The sequence below is a fragment of the Microcaecilia unicolor genome, chromosome 1, assembly GCF_901765095.1.
Source record: "Microcaecilia unicolor chromosome 1, aMicUni1.1, whole genome shotgun sequence".
Classification (NCBI taxonomy): domain Eukaryota; kingdom Metazoa; phylum Chordata; class Amphibia; order Gymnophiona; family Siphonopidae; genus Microcaecilia; species Microcaecilia unicolor.
The window spans coordinates 541,420,914-541,447,376 of record NC_044031.1 but is presented as its reverse complement, the minus strand read 5'-3'; the positions used below and the strand labels follow the sequence as shown (position 1 = coordinate 541,447,376).

Below are 26,463 nucleotides of genomic sequence, written 5' to 3'. Positions count from 1 at the left end.
AGACAGGGGAAAGGTAAAGTACAGGCATCCTCTGGGAGACCCTCAGATGCCCTGTTCAGATGGAAGCTGTGACCCCAATGCTTGCTGGGTAAGCCTTTCCTTGCCACGTGTGACCCTGCTATTTAGGGCAAGCAGAGCGGGATCCTAAACCTCCCACCCGTGCTTCTTTACCTGAGGCGCATTCTGGATGTACTGGTGTAAGATCCAGGAACAATTGTTGCACCTCCTGTAATGTTTTAAGCACATGAAGTTTTCCTTCCATGTAAAACTTGAGTTCCTTTTTCCACAGGTATTTGGTGAGAGGCTTTAGTTCATTTTTGTGACATAAAGTCAGAGTTGCAAATCTTGTTACACCTCTATAGTGTATGTTTCCCAGGTAATCTGGGCTCAGGAACAAGCCTTCCCTAGTATAGCTTCCTTAGTTTTGTAATCTGAAAAGCAGGCTATAATGTCCCAGGGTAGATTTGCTCTTGGGTGGTTAGCAACTCAGTGCGCTCTATCAAGTTTGATTTTATCAGGTAGGACAGCCCCAGCCTCATCCGAAAGGAGCATGCTGGATATTTTCTGGACAACCAGTTCAGCTGATATACTCTGCAGAGAGTTGAACGGCAGCTCCTATTCTCCAGTCCTCAACCTTATCCATTAAATAGAGTTGATTCTTCTGATGTATAGTCAAGGAAGATTCCAGCGCTGTTATGGCCTTGTGGTGTTCTTCCAGCCTTGTTCTAATATCTTCCACCCTGCGGCCTAACTCTGTAATCTCTCCCCGAAGATCTGAGGCTAGAATAGAAAGTTCCTCTTGGACTGCTTTGATGTCAGTTTTAATTTCGTGAAGGAGCTCATGAAATTCAGAGAAGTGCTCCAGTAAGGTCTTCACCCCCGGCTGTTGCTTGGAGTTTGTATGTAGTTGTGGATTGGAATTGAAGGAGCTGCTCGCTGATGCCATCCTTGTCACCGCCAATGCTGAGGTGGTCAGGTGAGGTTGATAGACAAAATCCTTAAGATTAGTGCGTTGCGGCTGTGACATTTTAACAGAAAAGTCTTCCTTGTAAGTTGCACTTTTCCAACTTGCTGTTGAACACACCAAGGGTGGCAAGATTGCAGGGATATCCAGTTGTTTTGCAGCAGGGCACGCAGAGTTAAGAGCTCAGCTGTCTATCTTGGCTTGTGACGTCATCCGCCCCCCCCTTTCCTAGCTCTTAATATTTGTTTAAATTGTGGCTTGCCTTGGTTTGTTTACAAAGCAAGTGGTATACAAAATAAATAAACAGCAAATGATAAATGCAGTGGACAGATCCAACTGTATTACTATAACCTCACCATTCTTATCCACTACTGGCCTATACGTTTATATAACAACTCAGCCAACACAATTTCAGTGCTCTGCTGGCTCCTAAAGCCAGATTGCACTGCATTAATTAAATTAAACCAATCTGGATGCCCTTGCAGTGGTTTAGTCACTATGGCCGTCAACATTTTTGCAAAAAATGGAATAGTCACAATAGATTAACTCCTCAAATCAGTCTTATAGCATATTCTTTTGACAGCAGTGTTTCAACGTTCTCAGTGCAGTAAGAGAACTGGAATCAGAGCATGAAAGAAATTCTGCTGCACTGGAGACATGATTTATGCATTGGAAAATTCACGTCATCCCCATGTGTTCTGAGAACCAGGACAGACTAAGACCAATACTGCTATCAAGTTCAATAAAACAGGATTATTTTGCTTATTTCTGTGGTACTTGGCAGCATATTATACTTGGATTGCCTTTTAATGTCTGGACCAGATTAAATAGTGTTTTGGTATTTTCCCAATACTTCTAGCCAAAGCATTGTGTAAACAAAACATGTTAAACTGACTAACTCTACAGAGGTGCGTTGGACTGATTAGAATGATTTCTTATGAAAGAATTTAATGCACCAGCCAGCAGATATTAGCTGTGTGCTGAGCCAGTACAACATGGACACATCCAAAGATGTCTTTCAGAATTATTTGAACAAAAGGGGATGGAGAGTTTGGAATAATGCATTTATTATTGAGGTTACAGATAAAATTTGAACATATTGGAAGGAAGCCTAATGAATCCAGTGACTTAGAAATGTTTGAAAATATTTGCAGAATAAAAGAAAATTACGGAAAGCTACAGTATAGTCTTCTCACCATTGTTAATCTGTGCATAATACCCACTCATGCAAATATATTTAAACCACAACATTTAGGGGTCTTTTCACTAAGTTGCAGTAAGCACTAATGCATGCACTTGCTAAAAATTAGCGCGCACTAACCGTGTAGACGCCCATAGGAATATTATAGGCTCCTACACGGTTAGTGTGCACTAAAAACACTAGTGAACCCCTAGTGCGGCTTAATAAACAGGGCCTGTATTGGCTTTTATAGGTGCTAATGTTATCATTAGTGCATGGCCATTTTTAAACTAAGGGCTTCTGTGTGATCCTTGTGCTAACCAGTTAAGCTACCTTGTTAGTACAGGAACACCCACTTTCTGCCCCTGATACGACCCCCTCAAAAAAATATAAAAAATTATTTAGCATGCAGTTAGCAAACATACATTCAAAAACTGCCATGTGACGCTGTAGTGCGTCCTGCAGAAGTCCATTTTTTCCTGCGTTAGGTGCACATTAGTACCTAATGCAGCTCAGTAAAAGAACTAAAAAATTAACTTGACCTCAAAACGCATATGACTAGGAAGAAATTTGTAAGAATTGTAAACATTGACCACAAGATATGAGAAAGCAGATTTTTTTTCTCTCTCATCTTGACTGACAGCATTTGTAGCAATATGCTACTGGATTATTTTATTTATTTATTTATTTATTTATTTATTTATGTATTTATTTATTTTATTTATTTGTTACATTTATATCCCATTTATATATTTGTAGGCTCAATGTGGCTTACATAGTACCGGAGAGGCGTTACAGACTCCGGTGTAAACAAATACAAAGTGATGTTGTGGTAAGAAAGTTCATGTGGCACAGCCACACTAGGGAATCGTACGACGGAAGAGTTGTGTTATGTCCATTACGTTCTTTAGTTTTGTTGTGTCTGCTCAAAACTCAAAATTTTCTTGTTGCTTATTTCTGGAACTTCAGGTGACCTGGAATGAACCTGGTGCAAAGTATGAGCTACAGGAAATAGAGAAGAATATCTGGCGGTGGCCTTTCTCAATTGATCAGGATGGGAATATTTATGTAACTAGACCTTTGGACAGAGAGGAGAAAGACCAAGTAAGCACATATGATCAATCCTATCATGCAAGCTCTTTTGAAAATAAGCACCAGGCAATTATTTATTTATTTGGTTACAACTGATATTACGCTGTATTTCTGAGGCTACAAGGCATACAGTCAAAGGGCTACAGTTAGCAAATTGGGTTAATGTACCAATGGCCTTATAAAAGTAATACATTCTGCATATCCCCAATCCTTAAGCACTTTAAAATGCTTGTATGCCTCTCAAAAGCTTGATGTCTACAAAATGACCTGGCTTGCTACTGTTCAAATATATATATACTAGCCGTTAAGCCCGTTAAAACGGGCGCGTATTGGAATGTTTTTTTTCCCAAGGCCCCCCTCCCGTTGCAGCTGCAAGGCCCCCTGCCATCCTCCTTCCCTGCCAGCTCCAAGGCCCCCTCTGTCCCTCCCTCCCAGCTCCAAGGCTCCAGTCCTCCCCCCTTCCCAGCTGCAAGGCCCCCTGCCCGCCCTCCCTCCCTCCCTCCCTCCCAGTTCCAAGGCCCCAGGCCCTCCCCCCCAGCTCCCAAGGCCCCCTTCCCTCCCTCCCAGTTCCAAGGCCCCCTGCTCTCCCTCACAACTGTAAGGGCCCCATTCCCTCACAACTGTAAGGGGCCCCATTCCCTCACAACTGTAAGGGCCCCCCTGCCCTCCCTCCCAGTTCCAAGGCCCCCCGTGCCTTCTTCCCAGCCAGCTGGAAGGCCCCCTTCAGTCCAGCCCTCCCAGCTCCAAGGCCCCCCCTCCTTCTGAGACCTCCCATGTCCCCTCCCCCCCCCAAGGTAGCCGCTACCGCCCCCCCACCCCGGAGTCGCCCCCGCCCCCCCTTCACCCGGCCCGGGCCCTCTCTTCGTTATTCAACTTACAGCAGCGCCAAAACAGCAGCAAGCAGCAGCTCCCGTTGACCTTCCTTCACTGCCTGTGCCTCGCCCTCGTGTGACATCACGTCGGCGAGGGCGGGGCACAGGCAGGGAAGGAAGGCCGATGGGAGCTGAAGCTGAGCTGCTTGCTGCTGTTTCGGCGCTGCTGTAAGTTGAATAACGAAGAGAGAGCCCGGGCCGGGTGAAGGGGGGTGGTGGCGACTCCGGGGGGGGGGGGGGGGCGGTAGCGGCTACCTTGGGGGGGAGCGGTAGCGACGTCAGCAGTTCCCTCCCTCCCCTTCCGCGCAGTTTCCCTCTCTGTCCCGCCCCCCTCCCCCCATCATCACGTCTTGACGCGGGGGTGGGACAGAGAGGGAAGTCTCTACTGCGCATTTGCAGGTGAGTCGGTCACTTGCCATTTATAGGTTTGATTTTTAAAAGTGATAAGCGATTTTATAGCACTGAGGTGATTTGGAAGCATGAAAAAATGAGCATATGTTGCTCCTGTCAAAAAATTTGTTAGAGTTACCCGATGAAAGAAGTGCTATGCCACTTTGTAGCAGCATTATTGACTGCAGTAATAGTGGTAAATATCTGAGGGTACTCTACATACATAAAAATTTCTATTATATTATACTGGTGTGAACTGTTTCAAGCACTCTCTTTGAGTTGGTGGCTACAAGTCCTGGTTTGTGTGTATATGTCACTGTTCAAAAGTGGCCACATTAGCTTTGCTCTACCAATGGCCTTATAAAAGTAATACATTCTGCATAACCCCAATCCTTAAGCACTTTAAAATGAGCTACTACTGCTAATCATTTCTATAGCATTACTAGACATACGAAGAGCTGTGCACTTGAACATGAAGAGACAGTCCCTGCTCGACAGAGCTTACAATCTAATCAGCACAGACAAACAGGACAAATAAGGGATAAGGGAATTACTAGGATGGGAATGATAAAACAGACATGAGAACTGAACAAGCGAATAGGGGTTAGCAGTTAAAACCAGCATAAAAAAGGTGGGCTTTTAGCCTAGATCTGAAGATGGCCAGAGGTGGAGCTTGATGTACTGGCTCTGTTAGTCTATTCCAGGCATATGGTGCAGCAAGATAAAAGGAACGGAGTCTGGAGTTAGCAGTGGAGGAGAAGGGTACAGATAAGAATGATTTACTTAATGAATGGAAGTACCGGGGAGGAATGCAGGGAGAGAAGAGCTTACAATCTAATTAGGACAGACAAACAGGACAAATAAGAGATAAGGGAATTACTAAGGTGGGAATGATATGCTGTTAAATTGGGCGCTGGGAATTACACCTGGTTTCAGTAGGCATAAGTCCTGGTGCCCAAAATTGGCATTCAGTGTTGTTTTATAATGGGCAATCACCTTTGAGGGCCAATTTTTAAGCATCATTTACTGAATCTAGCCCATTGTGTCTATCCATTTAAGTAGGACTCTGAATGTACAGTCCTATTTTATTTGTTTAAGTAAAGACAGATATTTATATGAATTCTGTGTAAGGGGTAATTTTACTAAGCTGTGAGAAAAAGCGCCCTGTGATAGCGGCAGGCACCATTATTCCTGCGTACCAGGACTCTTTTTACTGCAGCAGGTAACCCCCCCCAGAAAAATCTGGCCACGCGGCAAGATAACCCTTACTGTGTGGCCATGCGGCGGAGAGCACTTACTGCCACCCACTAAGCTGGTGGTAAGGGCTTCTGTGGTAACCCAGCGGTAACCGGGCAGTGTGCAGCACTGCCCAATTAACACCAGGTTAGCGGTGCGCTAGAGAAAATACATTTTTCCAGAGCACCAGAAATGGTGCACGCTCCAGTCAGAACTGCTGCCGGTGGCTGCATTGGGCCGGCGGTCGTTCCGATTTAGCGTGCGGTAAACCCATATTGAGCTTACCACCACTTTGTAAAACGGCCCCTAAAAGAATAAAATTAACTGGATAGCACTGAATATTGATGTTACCTGCATAACATTTGGCTTTCATCCCTGGAACACCTTTTGGCTTGCTTCCTCTTAAAAATATAACTTACGGCTAGACATCTCGATTTCCAGCTTCGGTTATGTGGTAAAGGCCCCAGATTCCCAGCTTCATTGACTCATGCACCTAACTTCAGGATTAACTGCATAAATCATTAAGGAGCTCTTTTACTAAAGCTGTGTGTTAGATGCTGACGTGTGCCTAATGCAGCTTAAAATGGCAAACTGCGGGACACGTTCTGACGTCATGTGGTAAGTGCCAAATGTACACACACTAACCGTGCACTAAAATTATGTTCAAATTTTTTATGAGGGGGCATGTCTGTGGGTAGACTGTGGGCTTCCTGCGCTAATCAGTTCGCACAGTTACATTACCATGTGCTTACTGTTTAGCGCAGAAATAGCATGTGAGCCCATACCGCCTACAAAATGGGTGGTGGTAAGTGCACACTCACTCATGTGCTAATTAGTACCAAAAACAGAAAAATGCCATTTTTATGGATGCAGTAAAAATGTTCTTAGCCTATGAGAAAAATCTGTGCAAAGGCAAGCTAGGACAATTTATTTTTTTTTTTTTGCCACAGCATGGCCCCTTAGAATATTGACATCTTTGGGGAGTTTTTATAAATTTGAAAAATAATCATTTTCATCTCATAACATGCTATTCCTAATTGTAAATGTCTTGTTTTAGTATGTATTTCTTGCAGTTGTGAAGGATACGTTTGGAAAAATGCTGTCTTATCCTATTAAAATTGAAGTTAATGTGTTAGACATAAATGATAACCCACCTGTGTGCGAAAAAGCAGTAACTATATTTGAAGTCCAGGAAAATGAAGGCATGGGTAAGTATGTCTATACAAGAGTATTACAACTGTTAAAATATTGTTACTGTTTTACTTAACCCCTCTATAAATTCACTGCTTATAAAAGTACTTAGCTTTCTTGACGCCAGAGTTGGTTGGTGCATAACTTGTTCTAGCCTATCTGCAAATACAGGACCCATGAATTTCCCTGGGGACATATTTATGGACTTAATCTGATTGTCAAGGCATCAATACACATGTGATTGTTAACCTGTTGATTTTTCATTCACAATCATCAGAATGTCAAATATGGAATGATGTAATGCGAAGCCAAATTCAGCATAAGGTTTCTGGATAACAAATGGTATATCTAGGTTGAAATGTCAATAATTCCCCAAGTATTTTATCAAATGTTTGCTGAATGTAAAGCCTTTTGTAAAATACATATGTGGATATGGGGAAATGCAAGTATAGTTTGCAATATGTACAGTGGGACAAAGGAAAACAATTGGGGGAAACCAATGTAATTCCAACCAGAGAAAACAATTTATTGATAATAATAAAAATATATAACTACTATTACTACTATAAATCATTTCTATAGCGCTACCAGTCGTACACAGCGCTTTACAATTGAACATGAAGAAAAGACAGTCCCTGCTCAAAAGAGCTTACAATCTAAATCAGGACAGACAGACAGGACCAATAAGGATACGGGTAAAACAGACAGAAGGACACATAGGGAAAGGGACTATTGAAGAGAGGAAGACAAGATAAAGGTTACGAGCAAGTGACAAGTTAGGAGTCAAAAGCAGCATCAAACAAGTAGGCCTTTAGCCCAGATTTGAAGGCGGCCAGGGATGGAGCTAGTCGTAACGCCTCAGGAAGCCCATTCCAGGATAAGGTGCGGTGAGACAAAAGGAGCGGAGTCTGGAGTTAGCGATGGAGGAGAAGGGTGCAATTAGGAGAGATTTGCATAGTGAACGGAGTTCCTGGGAGGGAGTGTAGGGAGAGAGGAGGGTGGAGAGGTAGTGAGGGGCTGCAGAGTGAATGCACTTATAAGTCAGTAAAAGGAGCTTGAATTTTATATGGAAACGGATAGGGAGCCAGTGAAGTGACTTCAGGGGAGGGCTGATATGGGCATAACGACTTTGGCGAAATATTAGTTGTGCAGCAGAATTTTGAACAGATTGGAGAGGAGAGAGGTGGCTGAGTGGAAGACATGTGAGAAGCAAGTTGCAGTAATCTAAGCGAGAGGTGATGAGAGTGTGGATGAGGGTTCTGATAGTGTGTTCAGAAAGGAAAGGGCAAATTTTGGCGAGATTATAAAGGAAGAAATGACAGGTTTTAGCAATCTGTTGAATATGTGCAGAGAAGGAGAGGGAGGAGTCAAAGATGACCCCAAGGTTACGAGCAGATGAGACATGAAGAATGAGCATGTTGTCAACAGAAATAGAGAATGGGGGAAGGGGAGAGGTTGGTTTAGGTGGGAAGATAAGGAGCTCAGTTTTGGACATATTGAGCTTCAGGTGGCGGTGAGACATCCAGGTAGCAATGTCAGAGAGGCAGGCAGATACCTTGGACTGGATTTCTGCAGAGATTTCTGGTGTGGAGAGGTAGATCTGGGAGTCATCAGCGTAAAGGTGATAATGAAAACCGTGGGAAGAGATCAGAGCACCAAAGGAGGAAGTATAGATGGAGAAAAGGAATATAAGATGCAAAGGCTGATAAGTCCAAAATATCAAGAAGACTGAATGGACTTGACACAGTCCTGTATTTCAGCTTGACAAGCGCCTGCCTCATGAGTCAGATATTCCAGTCTAGTTGACAATGGAAAATTGTTATCCAGTGAATGGCAGTACAGGGATATCAGCCAATAAGTTATAACAAAGCTGTAACACCGTCGAAATAACAACGTGTAGAAATGAAAATATTTATGTGTTTAAAAACAATGTTTATGTGACAGTGAGAATACAAAGGCACTTAATATTATTTTGGAGCACCAAACAAAGAACAACCAAAACCTCAACCCATCCCAACCCCTCACACACTCAAAAGAAGGCAAGCTCAACATGGCAAATAATCAATAGACACTTTAAAGTTAAGTATACAACTACATGCCCGGGTAGGCAGTGATAATCCAAAATGCTCCCAAGTCTCTTGAAAGCACTGGCCAGGGCCAGAATCAAAATTATGAACTGCTTGTCGTTCCATCTTCAGGGCCACCAATAACAACAATCTCCAAGATTGTAGGAAAGGAGCCATAGAGTCCAATCAATGCTGCAAAATAGTCTTAAGACCATACATTATGGATTTGTGAAGAAAGCATTGAAAGCCCAGAGGCACCAGGTCCATGTTTACATAGCAGCCAAAGAGGATATGTGGATTGTAAGTAAATGAGCAATCCCAATAGGAGTGGAGGGCTGCCAGCTAATCCATGGGCAGGACCAAAATATGTGTTCCAAATTCACTGCAGGATGACCATATTTAAGGCAAAGGTCCTGAGCAACAAGGTGAGCATTATAGACCCTATGTGGAGAAATGTAAAGTCACAAGGCAAGCTTATACAGAAGGTCCCAAGCACCACTGACTCTGGGCGAATGTGAATGTTCAAAACAAAGCCGCTAAGTTGGTCTGATCATAACGTACAAGGGAGAGCTCCAGACCAATTCCTCGCTAATGAATTGTAATCCATATCAGGTGTAGCAGCTTTAAAAAACAATGATAATAAGTTAAAGGTACCAGTTGCTGGGAGCCCAGCATAAATGTTTCAGACAAGGTTTCCTGAACATCCTCAGTAAGATCAGTCCACTGCAAAGAGGCTAGATAATGTTTAAGTTGTAACTATCCAAAATAATGTGAAACAGGAAGTCAAAACTCTTGCTGTAAAGTAGCAAATGGCTTCAGTACCCTTTTGTCTGTAACCAGCTGGGCAAGGTACATCAAGTAACCTGTTCCGGGGCAGAGAAGAAGCATGGCACAACGGAGGACGGGCACGCGCGGCACCCCCACCCCCACCCAGCGGCATGCACCCGGGGCGGGGCGGACCGCACCTACCACCCCCCCTAGGAATGCCACTGCACAGTGCTGTATAAATCCCATGCCAGCTGTTTAGCGCAGGTAAAGGTAGGATTAGGGTGGGTCCAGAGATCACGCATGACTGCCACTGACAGCTAGTGTCATTGCAAATCAATGGATGGCCCTGGTTGGTGGCTTTTGTCTAGATAGCAGGTGCATTGGAATATCAAACCATGTATATGTGGGATGAGCAATATTAAAAATGCCTTTAAACTGAACTTGAATATTGAACTTGTAACATTTTTGTCCTCCTTATATTATGATTTCATATTTAATATAAGGAGTATAAACATGTGTTAGAACCTTTCAACATGAGCAAATTGAATTATATGCATTCATTGTTAGGTTAATGCATGTTAAATTGATTTTGCATGCACTAGTTTTTAAAGTCATGCTAACAACTGAATGCATGCTAAAGAATGCACATCCCTAAACCTTAGCTCAGGGGTGGGTAACCACAGTCCTTAAGGGCCAGAACCCAGCTGGGTTTTCAAGATTTCTACAATGAATATGTATGAGATTGATTTTTATGTACTGCTTCCACTGTAGGTCTAACAAAACAGGTAGGCAGGCAACTCACAAAATTCTGCACGGCATAAAAAAAGAAGCAACTTGCCAAAAACTCTTCCATAAAAATATTAATTTATTTATTTATTTAATTTATTTGTAACACTTGTACCCCACATTTTCCCACCTATTTGCAGGCTCAATGTGGCTTACATAGTACCGTAGAGGCGATTGCCAATAACAGTATGAACAAATACAAAGTGAAGTTGTGGTAGAGTAAAAGTTCGTGCATGACAGTCAGATTTAGGAATCATAAGGAGGAAGAGGTAATTTATGTTCAATTGAGTTTTGGTTTTGTTATGTTGCAGAGTTGAGGCATTTAAGTTGGGTTGTTCGAGTATGCCTTTTTGAACAGGTAAATTTTTAGTAGTTTCCAGAAGTTTATGTGGTCATATGTTGTTTTCACGGCGTTTGGTAGTGTGTTCCATAGTTGTGTGCTTATATAGGAGAATCCGGATGTGTAGGTTGATTTGTATTTGAGACCTTTGCAGCTTGGGTAGTGGAGATTTAGGTATATTCGTGTTGATCTTGTTGTATTTCTGATTGGGAGGTCTATGAGGTCTGACATGTATCCCGGGGCTTCAGCATTGATGATTTTGTGACCGAGGGCGCAGATTTTGAATGCAATACGTTCTTTGATTGGGAGCCAGTGTAGTTTTTCTCGTAGAGGTTTTGCACTTTCAAATCTTGTTTTTCCATATACGAGTCTGGCTGCTGTGTTTTGGGCAGTTTGGAGTTTCTTTATGATTTGTTCTTTGCATCCCGCATAGATTCCATTGCAGTAGGCTAGGTGGCTTAGTACCATTGATTGTACCAATTTGCGAAATGTTTCTCTCAGGAACAATGGTTTCAGTCTTCTGAGTTTCCATATAGTGTGGAACATTTTCTTTGTTGTGGCTTTCGGTTGGCTTTCAAGTGTGAGATTTCAATCGATTATAACTCCGAGTATTTTTAGGCTATCTGAGATAGGGAGGGTGTAGTCTGGGGTGGGTATGTTGGAGGGTATGTTCGTGTTATATTGGGATGAGAGGATTAGACAGTGTATTTTTTCTGTGTTTAGTTTTAGTTGAAATGCGTTGGCCCATGAGTTCATGGGCCAACGCATGCGTTGGTGATTTCTGTTAGGTCTTGTCTGTACAGGATGTATAGTGTGACATCATCTGCATATATGAAGGGGTTAAGACCTTGATTGGATAAGGATTTGGCTAGTGGGATCATCATTAAGTTGAAAAGGAGTGGTGAGACTGGTGATCCTTGAGGTACTCCACAGTCTGTTTTCCAAGCTGATGAGATATTCGAGTTTGATTTCACTCGATAAGTTCTAGTTGTTAGGAAGCCCTTGATCCAGCTAAGTACACTTCCACCAATCCCAAAATATTCTAGTATGCTTAGTAATATATTGTGGTTTACTATGTCGAATGCACTAGACATGTCGAATTGTAGGAGAAGTATGCTTTTACCTGTTGCAATTTGTTGTTTGAATTGGCTAGTAGAGTGATTAGTACTGTTTCGGTACTGTGGTTGGAGTAGAATCCTGATTGTGATTCGTGTAATATTGTGAATTTGTTTATGTAGTCAGTAAGTTGTTTGGTTACTAAGCTTTCCATCAATTTGACTACCAGTGGAACCGATGCTACTGGTCGGTAGCTGGTGATATCATCTGTTTTTTTTCTTGGTATCTTTTGGTATTGGGGTAAATAGGATGCTGCCGTTTTCCTTTGAGAAGAGACCATGTTGAAACCTGTAATTTAAGTGGGATGAGAGGTCTACTATGAAGCAGTGGGGAGCGGATTTTAATAGGTAACTGGGGCAGGCATCCAGTTTACAGTGAGTCTTGGAGAACCTATTAACCGCTTGGTTAACTGTTTCAGTTGTAAGGGGAGCGAAGGTTGTCCAGAGTCTGTCCACTGGGTATTCACAGGGGATTCAGTCCATACACTCAAGGAAATTATCGAAATCGGTGGTGGTCTGAGGTAGCGTGTTGCGTAGATTTACAATTTTTTCATTGAAGTATTTGGCAAGTGCGTCTGCAGATGGGGTGTTTGTGTTAGAAGTGGTGACCACGGTAGTGTCTAGTAGTTTGTTCACGAGTTGGTATAGTTTTTTTGTGTCTTTGTAGTCAGGTCCTATTTTGATTCTGTAATATGACCTTTTGGCTTGTCTTGTTGCATATTTGTATTTTCTTTGAGTTTGTTTCCATGCGTTGAGTGATTGTTCATCTTTTAATTTTTTCCATGCTCGTTCAAGCTTCCTGGATTGTGTTTTTAGTTTTTTTAGTTCTTCATTGTACCATGATATTGAATTTTGTCTGTGTGATGTTCTTGTATGTAACGGTGCTATTTCGTCTAATATGTTTTTGCATCTTTTGTCCCAACCTGAGAGGTAATATGTAAAGTCCATTTGTGCTGTCCAATCATTGTTGTACATTTGGAGCCAGAATGTTTCCGGGTCTATTTTGCCTCTTGTGTCGTATGTTGTTTGTTCATGCATGTTGTGTGAGCTCTTTTTCCGCCATAGTAGAGATAGGTATAGTTTGTAGTGGTCTGACCATGGTGTGTGTGTCCATTTTATATCTGATATTATTAGGTTTTGGTCTGTGGACAGCTTGTGTGAGATAAGGTCGAGTGTATGCCCTTTGATATGGGTAGCTTGGGTGTGTGGCAATTTAAGGTCCCATAGGTGGAGGAATTCCTTGCATCCGCGTGCGTTGGTAGAGTTTGGGTCTTCTAGGTGCAAGTTGATGTCTCCCAGTACTAGTATAACATAGTAACATAGTAGATGACGGCAGAAAAAGACCTGCACGGTCCATCCAGTCTGCCCAACAAGATAACTCATATTTGCTGCTTTTTGTGTATACCCTACTTTGATTTGTACCTGTGCTCTTCAGGGCACAGACCGTATAAGTCTGCCCAGCACTATCCCCGCCTCCCAACCACCAGCCCTGCCTCCCAACCACCGGCTCTGGCACAGACCGTATAAGTCTGCCCAGCACTATCCTCACCTCCCAACCACCAGCCCTGCCTCCCAACCACCGGCTCTGGCACAGACCGTACAAGTCTGTCCAGCACTATCCCCGCCTCCCAACCACCAGTCCCGCTGCCCACCACCAGCTCTGGCACAGACCGTACAAGTCTGTCCAGCACTATCCCCGCCTCCCAACCACCAGCCCCGCCTCCCGATCTTGACTAAGCTTCTGAGGATCCATTCCTTTGGCACAGGATTCCTTTATGCTTATCCCACGCACGTTTGAATTCCGTTACCGTTTTCATTTCCACCACCTCCCGCGGGAGGGCATTCCAAGCATCCACTACTCTCTCCGTGAAAAAATAGTTCCTGACATTTTTCTTGAGTCTGCCCCCCTTCAATTTCATTTCATGTCCTCTCGTTCTACCACCGTCCCATCTCCGGAAAAGGTTCATTTGCGGATTAATACCTTTCAAATATTTGAACGTCTGTATCATATCACCCCTGTTTCTCCTTTCCTCCAGAGTATACATGTTTAGTTCAGCAAGTCTCTCCTCATACATCTTGTAACACAAATCCCATACCATTCTCGTAGCTTTTCTTTGCACCGCTTCAATTCTTTTTACATCCTTAACAAGATGCGGCCTCCAAAACTGAACACAATACTCCAGGTGGGGCCTCACCAACGACTTATACAGGGGCATCAACACCCCCTTTCTTCTGCTGGTCACACCTCTCTCTATACAGCCTAACAACCTTCTAGCTACGGCCACCGCCTTGTCACACTGTTTCATCGCCTTCAAATCCTCAGATACTATCACCCCAAGATCCCTCTCTCCACCCGTGCCTATCATACTCTCCCCGCCTAACACATACGTCTCCCGTGGATTTCTATTCCCTAAGTGCATCACTTTGCATTTCTTCGCATTGAATTTTAATTGCCAAACCTTAGACCATTCTTCTAGCTTCCTCAGATCCTTTTTCATGTTTTCCACTCCCTCCGTGGTGTCCACTCTGTTACAGATGTTAGTATCATCCGCAAATAGGCAAACTTTACCTTCTAACCCTTCGGCAATGTCACTCACAAATATATTGAACAGAATCGGCCCCAGCACCGATCCCTGAGGCACTCCACTACTCACCTTTCCTTCCTCCGAGCAAATTCCATTCACCACCACCCTCTGGCGTCTGTCCGTCAACCAGTTCCTAATCCAGTTCACCACTTCAGGTCCTATCTTCAGCCCCTCCAGTTTATTTAAGAGCCTCCTGTGGGGAACCATGTCAAAAGCTTTGCTGAAATCTAAGTAGATTACGTCCATAGCTCGTCCCTGATTCAATTCTCCTGTCACCCAATCAAAGAACTCAATGAGATTCGTTTAGCACGATTTCCCTTTGGTAAAACCATGTTGTCTCGGATCTTGCAACTTATTGGCTTCCAGAAAATTCACTATCCTTTCCTTCAGCATCGCTTCCATTACTTTTCCAATAACCGAAGTGAGGCTTACCGGCCTGTAGTTTCCAGCTTCTTCCCTATCACCACTTTTGTGAAGAGGGACCACCTCCGCTGTTCTCCAATCCCTCGGAACCTTTCCCGTCTGCAAGGATATATTAAACAAATCTTTAAGAGGACCCGCCAAAACCTCTCTGTTCCCTCAATATCCTGGGGTGGATCCCGTCCGGTCCCATGGCTTTGTCCACCTTTAGCTTTTCAAGTTGTTGATACACACTTTCTTCCGTGAACGTTGCTCTATCCACTTCATTCTCAATTGTATTAGTTCCAGTCCATCGCGGTCCTTCTCCGGGATTTTCCTCTGTGAAAACAGAACAAAAGTATCTATTTAGCAAATTTGCTTTTTCTTCATCATTTTCCACATAGCGGTTCGCAGTATCTTTTAGTCTCACAATTCCCTTTTTAGTCATTTAGTATATTGGGGTTAGTTACGCATGTGTTTGATATGAAGTCCATAAAGTGTGATTGGCATTCATTCCAGTTGCTTGGAGGTCTATAAAACAGGACGCAGTTTAGATGGTCAAATAAGGTGGTGTGTTGAATTCTAAGTGATGCTATTTCGAGTTGGGAAGTTATGGACTCTGCAATAGTATCAATGGTGAAGGGTGATTGATGGATTAATGCTATGCCTCCGCCACTTTTTTCCTTTCTGGTCCAATGCTTGATTTTGTATCCTGGGGGGGCAAAGGTCTAGGATCATCGGGTCTTTTTGATCATGGATCCAAGTTTCAGTGATGAAAAGCAGGTCCAGGTTTTCTGATGTGATCCAATCTGTTATTATTGTGGTTTTATTTACTATGGATCTGGCATTAATGTAACCCACTTGAATTTATTTACTATGGATCTGGCATTAATGTAACCCACTTGAATTTTTTTGTGGGGGTCTTCTGTATTCTGTGTTATGTGGATTTTTGTCAGTTGTCGTTTCTTTATTGGTATAGATTTGTTTTGGTCTTTCATTCCCTTGTGTTGGGGTTATCCGTATGTTGTTGTTCTTCCTTTGTTATGATGGTTGTCAGTTTGGTAAGGTATGGTGCGTCTGAACAGACTTTGATGGTTATATAGTGTGGGTAAGGTGTTTCTATCAATGAGTAGAGTGGTTAATGTTAGGTGAATCAGTGATAGGGAGTAGATTGTTTATTCACCAGAAAAGTTTAAAGCAGTCATAAGGCTGACACGGCTGTGTTTCACCCTCCTAAAAGGCTGTGTCAGGGGCTTGATATACCACCCAGTAGTGCAGTGCAAACAATTCCACCTACTGGACTAAAGCAGCTCCTCTCTTGAGAAACTTCAACTTAATCCTCCATTACCCCAGGCACAAAATAAGCACCTGTACATAATATATAAACCACTTTGATAAAAACCATGGAAAAGTGGTTTATCAAATCTCATCCCCTTCCTTTTGCTTTACTTGCCATATTTATTATACCAATCCTATATAATAAAAAGCACCTCCAGCGTTCTGAAGCTGACTCCGTGAAAGTAAAGCCTTGAAGCATTTGTGCTCCTGCTGTATCCATCTCCTGAATTGACGTCACGTACTTCCAGGTTCATCACAAACAGCAGTGACCAATCACTGGAAGGGAACACTGCAGAGTTGCCAGGCCACGGAACGCGACATCACACGCATGAGGGTGTCGTCGTCCCTCCCTCCCTCCCTTCCAGTTCCAGGCCCCCTCCCTCCAAATTTTAAAAGTCATCTTCGCTTACCAAGTCAGGTTTACGGCGGCCGGCAGCAGCGGTAAAAGGCGTGCAGGCTCGGCCCTTCTCTCTCTCTCAGCTCTGGTCCCACCCTTGCGGAAACAGGAAATGAGGGCAGGACCAGAGCTGAGAGAGAGAGAAGGGCCGAGCCTGCGCCTTTTACCACTGCTGACGGCCACCATAACCCCGACTTGTTAAGTGAAGATGACTTCTAAAATTCGGAGGGAGGGGTGCTGGAACTGGAAGGGAGGGAGGAAGGGAGGGACAACGACCCTGGAACTGGGAGGGAGGAGGGATCCTGGAACTGGGATGGAGGGAGGGGGGAGGGAGGGGGGATCCCGGAACTGGGATGGAGGGAAGAGGGAGGGAGGGAGGGGAACCTGAAACTCGGAGGGAGGGAATGACCCTGGAACTCGGAGGGAGGGAGGGGACGACGACCCTGGAACTCGGAGGGAGGGAGGAGACGGATGACCCTGGAACTTGGAAGGAGGGAGGGAGGGAGGGAGGATGACCCTGGAACTCGGAGGGAGGGAGGGAGAGAGGGAGGGGGGGACGACCCTGGAACTCGGAGAGAGGGAGGGGGGACCCTGGAACTGGGAGGGAGGAAGGGAAGGGGGGAGGGGGGCCCATGGCACACACTCTAATTCTCACATACTCTCTCTCTCACAGACACACTCGCACCCAGTCTCACTCTTTCTCTGTCACACACACACACTCGCACATTCACTCTCTCTCTCTCTCTCACACAGTCACTCTCACACACACTCTCTCAACATACACACTCCAAGGAAATCCTTGCTAGTGCCCGTTTCATTTGTGTCAGAAACAGACCTTTTTTTTACTAGTAAATTATATTTTCCAGTACTAGCCATATTCCCTTTCATTCTTGCAAGTTGCACAAACAGTAATTGGGCCATGTGCACATCACTCTTAGGTAGATGTAATTACTTTATATTTTGCATCTACGAAGCTGCCTAAGGCACTGACAATGCACCTGTGTTCAAACGCAAGGTCCTCAAAGATCTATTAGCATTCTCTGCTTCCATTGCAAGCAGATAGATCTCATACATATTCATTGTGGAAATCCTGAAAACCAGGCTGGGCTGTGGATTTCAAGGACTAGAGGACCCCTGTTTTAAGGGAAAGTAAATATATACTTTCCCTTATAAAATATACTTGAAACTAAGATGCAGAGCAGGTGAAAATATGAGCATGTAAGCCTGACTAATTTTATAGGCCAACTTTATAAAATGGAAAACATGTATGTAAAAATGCAACTCTGCTCAAACGCCATCAATCTGCCCCTATAACACATACTTTAACAATACGTAAATGTATTTGTGGGTTTGACCTACATGCATGTTGATATGTATGTGCAGCCCAGGCAATTATATAAAATTATCCCCATGTAGATGGTAATTCTGTTGGTAAGTGGCAGGGGCGTATCTGAAATGCGGTGGTAGGGGGGCCAGGGCTAGAGTAAGGGGCAAATTATAGCCCCCCCCCCCCCGCCGCCGTCATCCCCCCCCCCGGCCACCACTGCCAGTGCCGACCCCCCCCCCCCCCTGCCGCCATCACCTACCTTTGCTGGTGGGAGACCCCAACCCCTGCCAGCCGAGGTCCGCTTCCTCCAGCTAAGCCGAGGTCTTTTAAAGTTATTTTTTGTCCTCCGGAGTCTGTGCTGTTCAAAGCTGCTCCTTTCGAAGTCTGACGTCCGCCAGCCGAAGGAATATTTTTAAAGGCAGTGGCAGGAGGAAGCGGACCTCGGCTGGTTGGGGTTGGTGTCCCCCGCCAGCAAAGGTAGGTGACGGCGGTAGGGGGGTCCAGGGCAAAATCTGCGGGGGCCCAGGCCCCCGCGGCCCCACACAGATACGCCTCTGAAAGTGGTCAGTCAACCCAACAAGGCCCTTCCTCAATTATTGTGAACAACACAGAATATAAATTGGCCTGTACAATTAACATTTTAGGAATATTTTGATAAGACTACAACCTCAAATAAATCAACTGAAAGGAATCTTTTTTTTCTAATGTGCAAATTGTTGCATTTGTAACTATTTTGAGGTGGACCAATTCAGATTACTGGTACAGGCGCTGTTGTAGGTACAGGCAGACTAGTGCAATCTGACTTTCTTGGGATGCTCTAGAAAGTTACTGAAAAAGTTACAAACTATAGAAGGTATTTCTGTGATATTAATTTTTTCTTTGCCTCAAAGTGAAAAAAAGTACTCCTTTTTATCAGAAATTGCATTGGCTGCTAATAGAGGGAGAATTGTTTTAAAGTTTTTTTCTGTTCTTCATATAGCATTATTCCTGGGATTCTGTATATTCCACAGAGATTTATATGCAGAAATTGAAGCGTATTCCATAACAAGCTAATCAGCATTGATAATTGGGTGTTAGCAACCAATTATCAGCACTAATTGGCATTAATTAGCATTTACGTGCAGAACTGTCTAAGCATATTCTGTAATTTGGTATGAGTAAATTCAGTGTTGCGTAGTTGAAAAGTAGGTGTGGCCATGGGCGTGGAATGGGCAGGTTATGGGCATTTCTAACATTTATGTGCGTTGTTATAGAATACACCCGGTCCATGCATAATTTAGGTGTAGGGATTTACACCAAGTTTTACTTGGCGTAACTGCCTGCGACTAAGGGCCCTGTTTACTAAGGTGTGCTTGCATTTTTAATGTGCGCTAAAATTAGTGCACACTAAATGCTAGAGACACCCATATATCCCTATGGGCATCTCAAGCATTAGTGAGCACTAATTTTTAGTGCATACTAAAAACGTTAGCACGCCTCTAGTGTGGCTTAATAAACAAGGCTCTAAATTTGGTCGTGCAGAGAAGTGCTTGGCGTTTTCTATATACCATGTGGAAATTTAGGCTTATTCTATAAAATACGCCTAAATTAAGGCATACTTTATAGAATATGAATAGGCAAATTCTATTTCAGCACCAATTTTTTAAGAGGTGATATATAGAATCTGGCCCTATATGGCTTTTTCCCCTTCCCAAACCTAAAGGGAAGAAATCTCTAATATTATTTAGGGCTTCTTTTGTCTATCAAGCCGTAAAAATATGGAAGGACTTATCATGGGATTTATAGTTTGTTTCCGATTATTTTACTTTTCGGAAATTAGTGAAAACTTTTTTATTTCGTAAGTTTGTTTTAGAATTAACACAATAATTTTTATATGTCATTCTTAGAGTTGTTCTAGTTTCTTTACTATTGTAATCTGCTTGGAACTTCATGGTGTTAACGGAATATATATTTTATTGTTATTTTATGTTATTCTATAAGGAGCTGCCTAGATTTAGGAGGCAAGAATGTACATAAATAACAGTATTCGAGTTATATAAACATGTATGGTGACCTGGGCATAAACTATCTTTTTCTGGCTATGTGCTATTCTGTAAGTATGCGTCAATGCTTGCCTGGAGTTTGGGTAGGGCAGCCTAGAATTAGTAGCCTAGTGGATAGTACAGCAGACTTTGATCCTAGAGAACTGTGTTCAATTCCCAGTGCAGCTCCTTGTGACTCTGGGCAAGTCACTTAACCCTCCATTGCCCCAGGTATAAACAAGTACCTGTTTATACTATATAAACCACTTTGAACACTATACTATACTCCAGGAGGATGAATTACTGAAAGAGATATTCCCATCCCCACCAGTACTGGCCTTCCGACAGCCACCCAATTTAAAACACAAGCTAATCAGAAGTAAACTTCCATCACAGACTGAAAAGGAACAGAAGTGCACACTTTCCTGTAATTTATCCAGTTGCAAACTATGCCAAAATATTTCACAGGACCCCAAAGTCATCCACAAAGGAAAGATATTCAACATAAAGGGATCTTTCACTTGCTCATCTTCCAATGTGGTATATATCATTCAGTGTAAAAAATGTAACGAAGGATGCTATATTGGAGAAACAGGCCAGATGCTTAAGACAAGATTCAATTTACATAGACATCATATGAACAATACTGGTGCCAGCAGGGTTCCCACGCCTGTTGGTCAACATTTTACAGGACCAGGACACTGTACCAGTGACTTCACAGTGAGAATCCTGAAAGGTAACTTTAAAACCATACAAGAACGTAAGACCTTTGAAGTCAGAATGACTGAATATTTTAACACCCAACAGAAAGGACTTAACAAGGATCTGGGGTTCCTAGCCCATTATAAACCATAAAGCTGTATGTCTCTGTTGATCACCCCACCCCACACCTATCCACACCCATCCTGTTAGAATATCAATGATATGCTTTGATGTCCCCATGCATACTTCCTACCCACCCCCCTCCTCCCACCCTGTCAGACTGTCATAGTAATGCTTGAATGTTTTCACTTATATACACTGTCAGCTAGCACATTTGCTTATTTCCGATCTGAGGAAGAAGGGCAACCTTCGAAAGCTAATCAAGAAATGTATTAAGTTATGTCCAATAAAAAAGGTATCATCTTATTTTCTTTTCCATGTTTTATTTTGTTTGATTTCTATTGATAAACATAGTTGTAAAAACCACAGAAAGGCAGTATATCAAGTCCCCATTCCCTATTCATACATATTATAAGATGCTACTGATTACATACATTCTTTACCCATTTAAATGTGAGCATTTACACCATCTCTGGATGGTGTAAATGATTCCACCTAAAAAAATAGAGGTGCATTGTTGACCTATTATACTATTATTCGATAGAGAAAAGCATACAGGTAGAACAGTCTGCAAATATGAGGTGTATTCTTGACAATTAAAAATAAGCAGCTCATTACTATGTAAATTCCAGAATGTGACTTAGTCATTTTGGGTCTGATTCTATATATGGTGACTAAAATTAACAGGTGTTAGGCAATTATCCCTAAGTGTATTCTAAATACCACGCGTAAATCTATGTGCGGTATTTAGAATATGCTTAGGCATAGTTCATGCAACTAAATCTATATGTGCCTATTTATACCAATGAAAAGCTGCTGTAAATCCCTCCGTGTAGATTTACACCCATATTTTATAACAACGTACGTAGACTTTGGAATGCCCACAAAGCACCCATTTCCATGCCTCTAAGCACGCCCATTTTTGCATGTGTGTGTTAGAATTTTGGTGCAGTTTATTTCAGAATATGCTTAGCAAGATATGTGTGTAAATTCTAATTTTTGCCAATTAGTGCTCGTTATTGCTTGTTAAGAGCTGTTAACAAAGCTTAACAGCTTGTTAAAACAATTAATCTACATGCATAGTTATAGAATTCACCTAGATTTATGCGTAGAACCGTGTATAACTCTAGGCATGCTATATAGAATCTGGGGGATTATGGGCAGAAAATCATGATAAAATAACCATAACTAAAAGCTGGGATTATTTTACCATGCCAGGAGCATTGTTCATCAAAGCTACAGGCCGATACTCCCAGTCATAACTTAAAGGGGCCACAGTGCTGATTTTGGAACCCCCAATCACATCCCCAACCCCCCTCCCCCCCCCCCCACGATCAAGCCCCCACTACTCCATGATCGTATTCCCCACCTCCAGATCCAAGCCTTCACCCTCCTCCTATCACATCCTCAATCCCCTTCCAAACAAAACCCCCTACCCCCCAATCAAGTCGCTCCTGTCCTGTCCGGTGCCATATTCAAACTGGTGCCCCTAGCAAGTCTTGGAAACATGATGCTAGTGAAAGAAGCATGAGACTAGCACTAGGGGTGCCTTTTTGAAGTGCTCTCCTTTGGGGATCACCTGATGACCACTGGGCAACCAACAAAAATAAGGGTAGGTCCTTTCTTTTGTTACCCTACTTTAAACCTTATTAAGGGATTAAGGGGTAATAAGTCCCTCAAGATAAGATAAGGGGGTAGGGGGCACTTTAGGGGGGTGAGGGAAAGCTCTGATGGCCCCTGTAAGATGCAGTCTGGGAGCAATAGGCTGCAGCTTTTAGACACGATGCTCCTGGGCCACTAAAATAGAGCTGCTTGCAAGATGGCTTGCTAGCAGGATTATTCATTTATCATGGTCATCATCAACTTGCAGGACAAATTGCCATGGGTTGCTGACTCCTGTGGTAAATCACCTGTTTACAGCATCTTGATAACTTCCCCCTTTAATGGCATTTTATAGGTGGTTACAGTAACGAATTGCAAAATGTTTGTGAGAGATATGTTGCTTTAAGTACTTTTTGGGGGGTTTAAAGTAATATGTATATAGAATCTTTTAATATATAATAAACATCTTTATTTTGTGGATCTGGCAATCAAGTCAAGTATATTGGAGAATGGATGTTTAACGGTGTGGACAGGCTCTCTCACTTACATACTTTTTTCTGTGTCTAGGAAGTAATATTGGAACTCTGCTTGCCAGTGACATGGATCAAGAAGATACACGCAATTCTCTATTGATTTTTCGTATTTTGGACCAGAATCCTAAAATCCCACAAAATGATCTATTCAGAGTTGATTTGTTTTCTGGCGTTTTCCAGTTGAACAGCACTGGGTTACAGAAGAAAGATGCAGATCAATATAACTTGACAGTGGAAGTGGCAGATGAAGGTTTTCCAACAGGTCTGATATCCTTATACATTAGTCATCCTGTTTCACTCTTTCCCAATTTAATCTCAGAGCTGCTGTGACCCAGTCACTGGAGTGAGACTTTAACCCAATTCTAGTTTTTAAACATGCACAGGAAGCCACTCTGGTACTTACAGCACAATTTTAGTTCATAATAAAGAATGGTTTGCTCATAAAAATGATATAAAAACTTATAAATAAATTTAAAAAATTGTAAGAATTAACAGAGATGAAAATCAAAGGCACTTATCCAGTTGGCGGGAGTTGCTACGAGAGGGATATTTAGTGGCACTAACCAGAAAGCCACTGAAAAGGCAATTCTGTAAATATGTATGTGTAGTTGTGTGTAAGTGCCGAGATAACTGGCACTTACACATGTAAGTGCATGCATTCACTCATAACTACAAGGGTGGTGCATGGGCAGGATATAGACATTTCTCCTGCTTACTCACCTAGGGTCCCTTTTACTAAGCCGCGCTAGTGATTCCCAGCTCGGCAAATGCGATGCAGCCCATTCAGTTTGAATGGGCTGCATCGCATTTGCCGCAGGGGAATCGTTAGCCCAGTTTAGTAAAAGGGGCCCATAATACTGTAAGTTACATATGTGATCTGTAGCGCTTAGACCCACTCACATCTGCCATTTACCTGGCATGAGTGCACCGAATGTTGTGAGCACATCTTTGGGCTTAAGCTAGTGTTTTATAATGGCGTCTGTGCGCACATTATAGAATCAGTACCCATAATTCCCCATCATTTTATTTATTCTGCTGCATTTGTATCCCACATTTTCCCACCTATTTTGCAGGCTCAATGTGGCTTACAATATATTACAACGACAATCACATTAATGGAATAAGAATTTCAGAATATAGATACAGATAAGGTGCATAAGAATATCATGCAATCATATTAACGGAATAAGAATTTCAGAATTGTTACAAATAAGGTGTATAAGAATATCATGTAGGATTAGAAGTGGATAAATAGATAAAACATAACATCATGATATCAGGACAAGATATAATATTCAGTAATGAGGATGTCATTAAAATAAACAAATTAGAAGAGTTCCATAATCATTGTATCTGGTGTAGTTTAGGAGTCAGTTCGTTATGGAGGATCCTTTTTGTACGTCTTTTTGAACAAGTAAGTCTTCAGTAATTTCCGGAAGGTTGTCAAGTCGTGTGTTGTTTTTATGGTGATCGGTAATTCATTCCATAGTTGTGAGCAGATGTATGAGAATCTAGATGTATGTATAGATTTGTATTTAAGTCCTCTGCAGTTGGGATAATGGAGGTTTAAGAAAGTACGTGATGAACTTTTGTTGTTTCTCTCATGGCACCTAGCACCTGGTGCCCAGTTATAAAATTACCCCCTTTATATGTCCTCTGATCTTCTCAGCATTATGGACCAAATTTTATAAATGGTGCTGAGAAAAAAACATGCTAACCGCTTTTCTATAAATGGCGCTCAAAGTTAGGTGCCGTTTATAGACTAGCATTTAGTGCCAGGATCCGTTCCTAACTTTAGACGCGAGGATTTACACCAGCTTAAATTAGGCTTGGATCCTCCTTATTCCATAACAGCATGCATAAATTGGAAGAATGCCCCTGATCCGCCCATGACCCTCGCATAGCTGCCCCCCCTTTTTGGTTCAATGTGTAAATTGTATGCACAGATCCTGTGCCTAAAAATATGCATGCCAATTTTAATTGATGCCAATTAGCACCAATAATTGATTGGTAGTACCCAATTATTGGCACTAATTGGCTTATTATTCAATTAGTTTGTATGCGCAAATCGGGCATGCAGCAAAATTTGCACACACAATTTTTAGTGCCATTTCTACAATTTTGGGGTATCTGTCCAATGCTGCGGTGGTTTGTAGATAGAGCTTGGGTGGAGCCAGTAAAATGGCTGTCCTAACTTTAGTTGGTTAGCTATCTGGTTAGTATTCTGACTACTGCTGCTAACCTGGTAGCATTTCTGGGTTGGCACTGAAATGTCCAGTTCATTTTAACTGTGATGATGGTGTTTTACTTAACTGCCCACATTTAACAAAATACACCAATAAAGGCAAAAAATCTCAAAATTGACCTAAATTCCACTTCTGGAAACTGGATTACTTTACACTTCCATATCTGAATATTCACAGTCTCCTCAAACCTGCAACATCAAGCTGTTGCCAGAAATATCTTAGAAAACTATGAGGCCTCTATTGAATGCAGCAATTGCTGCATAAAGATAAGCAGATGATTTTTTTTTCGTTTGAGATTTTTTTTATTTTTCCAAACAATAGCAACAATCAACACACAAATTAAAAGTGGTGGATGATTTATTTTTTTATCTGTTTGAGAGATTTTTAGTTGGCCTATTTGTTTAAGTAGAAGTGCTGAATACATATATCCTAAACTTAAATGTACAAGTTACCTGCCTAAGGGGCCCGTTTACAAAGCTTTGGAAAGCTCAACGCGGGTTTACCACATGCTAACTCGGAATTACCGCCGGCCAAACACAGGCTTACCACACGCTAAATCGAGATGACCGCTGGCCCATCGCGGCCACCAGAGGTAGTTCTGGCTTGAGCGTATGCCATAAAAATTATTTTTATAGTGCGTCACTAACCCAGCAGTAATCAGGCATCACCCCAGACTGCCCGGTTACTGCCGGGTTACTGCTGGAGCCCTTACCGCCACCTCAATGGATGGCAGTAAGTGCTCCCCACCGCATGGCCATACGGTAAGAGTATCTTGTCACATGGCCATTTTTTTGTGTGGGGGGACTTTTTACCCGCTGCAGTACAAAGGGCCCTGGTGCTCGGGAAAGATGGCCCCCATCACTACCACAGGGCCATTTTTCCCTCAGCTCAGTAAAAGGACCCCTAAGTTAGAACAGCTATTTGTGTGATCCTGTTTAAATGGATAAAATTATCCAGATAAAACAAAAAGGCAGTTGTTTTGCAATATACAAAATGGAAACAAAGAAGAGAAGACTGGTCTTAAGTAGTAACAGTCTTTATTCACTGCATGCTCCCGGGTATTTAAAAACATATGCCCGACACAGCCGTGTTTCACCAGGAAGGCTGCTTCAGGGGCAATTAGTTATACACACACACACACGGATATAGGTTTTTACTAACATTATCTACATCTAGATCATGTTAGTAAAAAC

At 42.6% G+C, this 26,463-nt stretch overlaps 1 protein-coding gene across 1 annotated transcript in view; it reads left to right on the top strand.

Annotated features, from left to right (window-relative positions):
* The window catches only part of CDH17 (cadherin 17), a 202,539-nt gene that overhangs the window by 104,580 nt on the left and 71,496 nt on the right, over positions 1-26,463 (top strand). Inside the window, exons 11-13 of the mRNA XM_030216653.1 lie at positions 3,114-3,248; positions 6,792-6,942; positions 23,059-23,286. Of these exons, the coding sequence (XP_030072513.1) occupies positions 3,114-3,248; positions 6,792-6,942; positions 23,059-23,286 (514 nt within the window). The remainder of the gene's footprint in view (positions 1-3,113; positions 3,249-6,791; positions 6,943-23,058; positions 23,287-26,463) is intronic.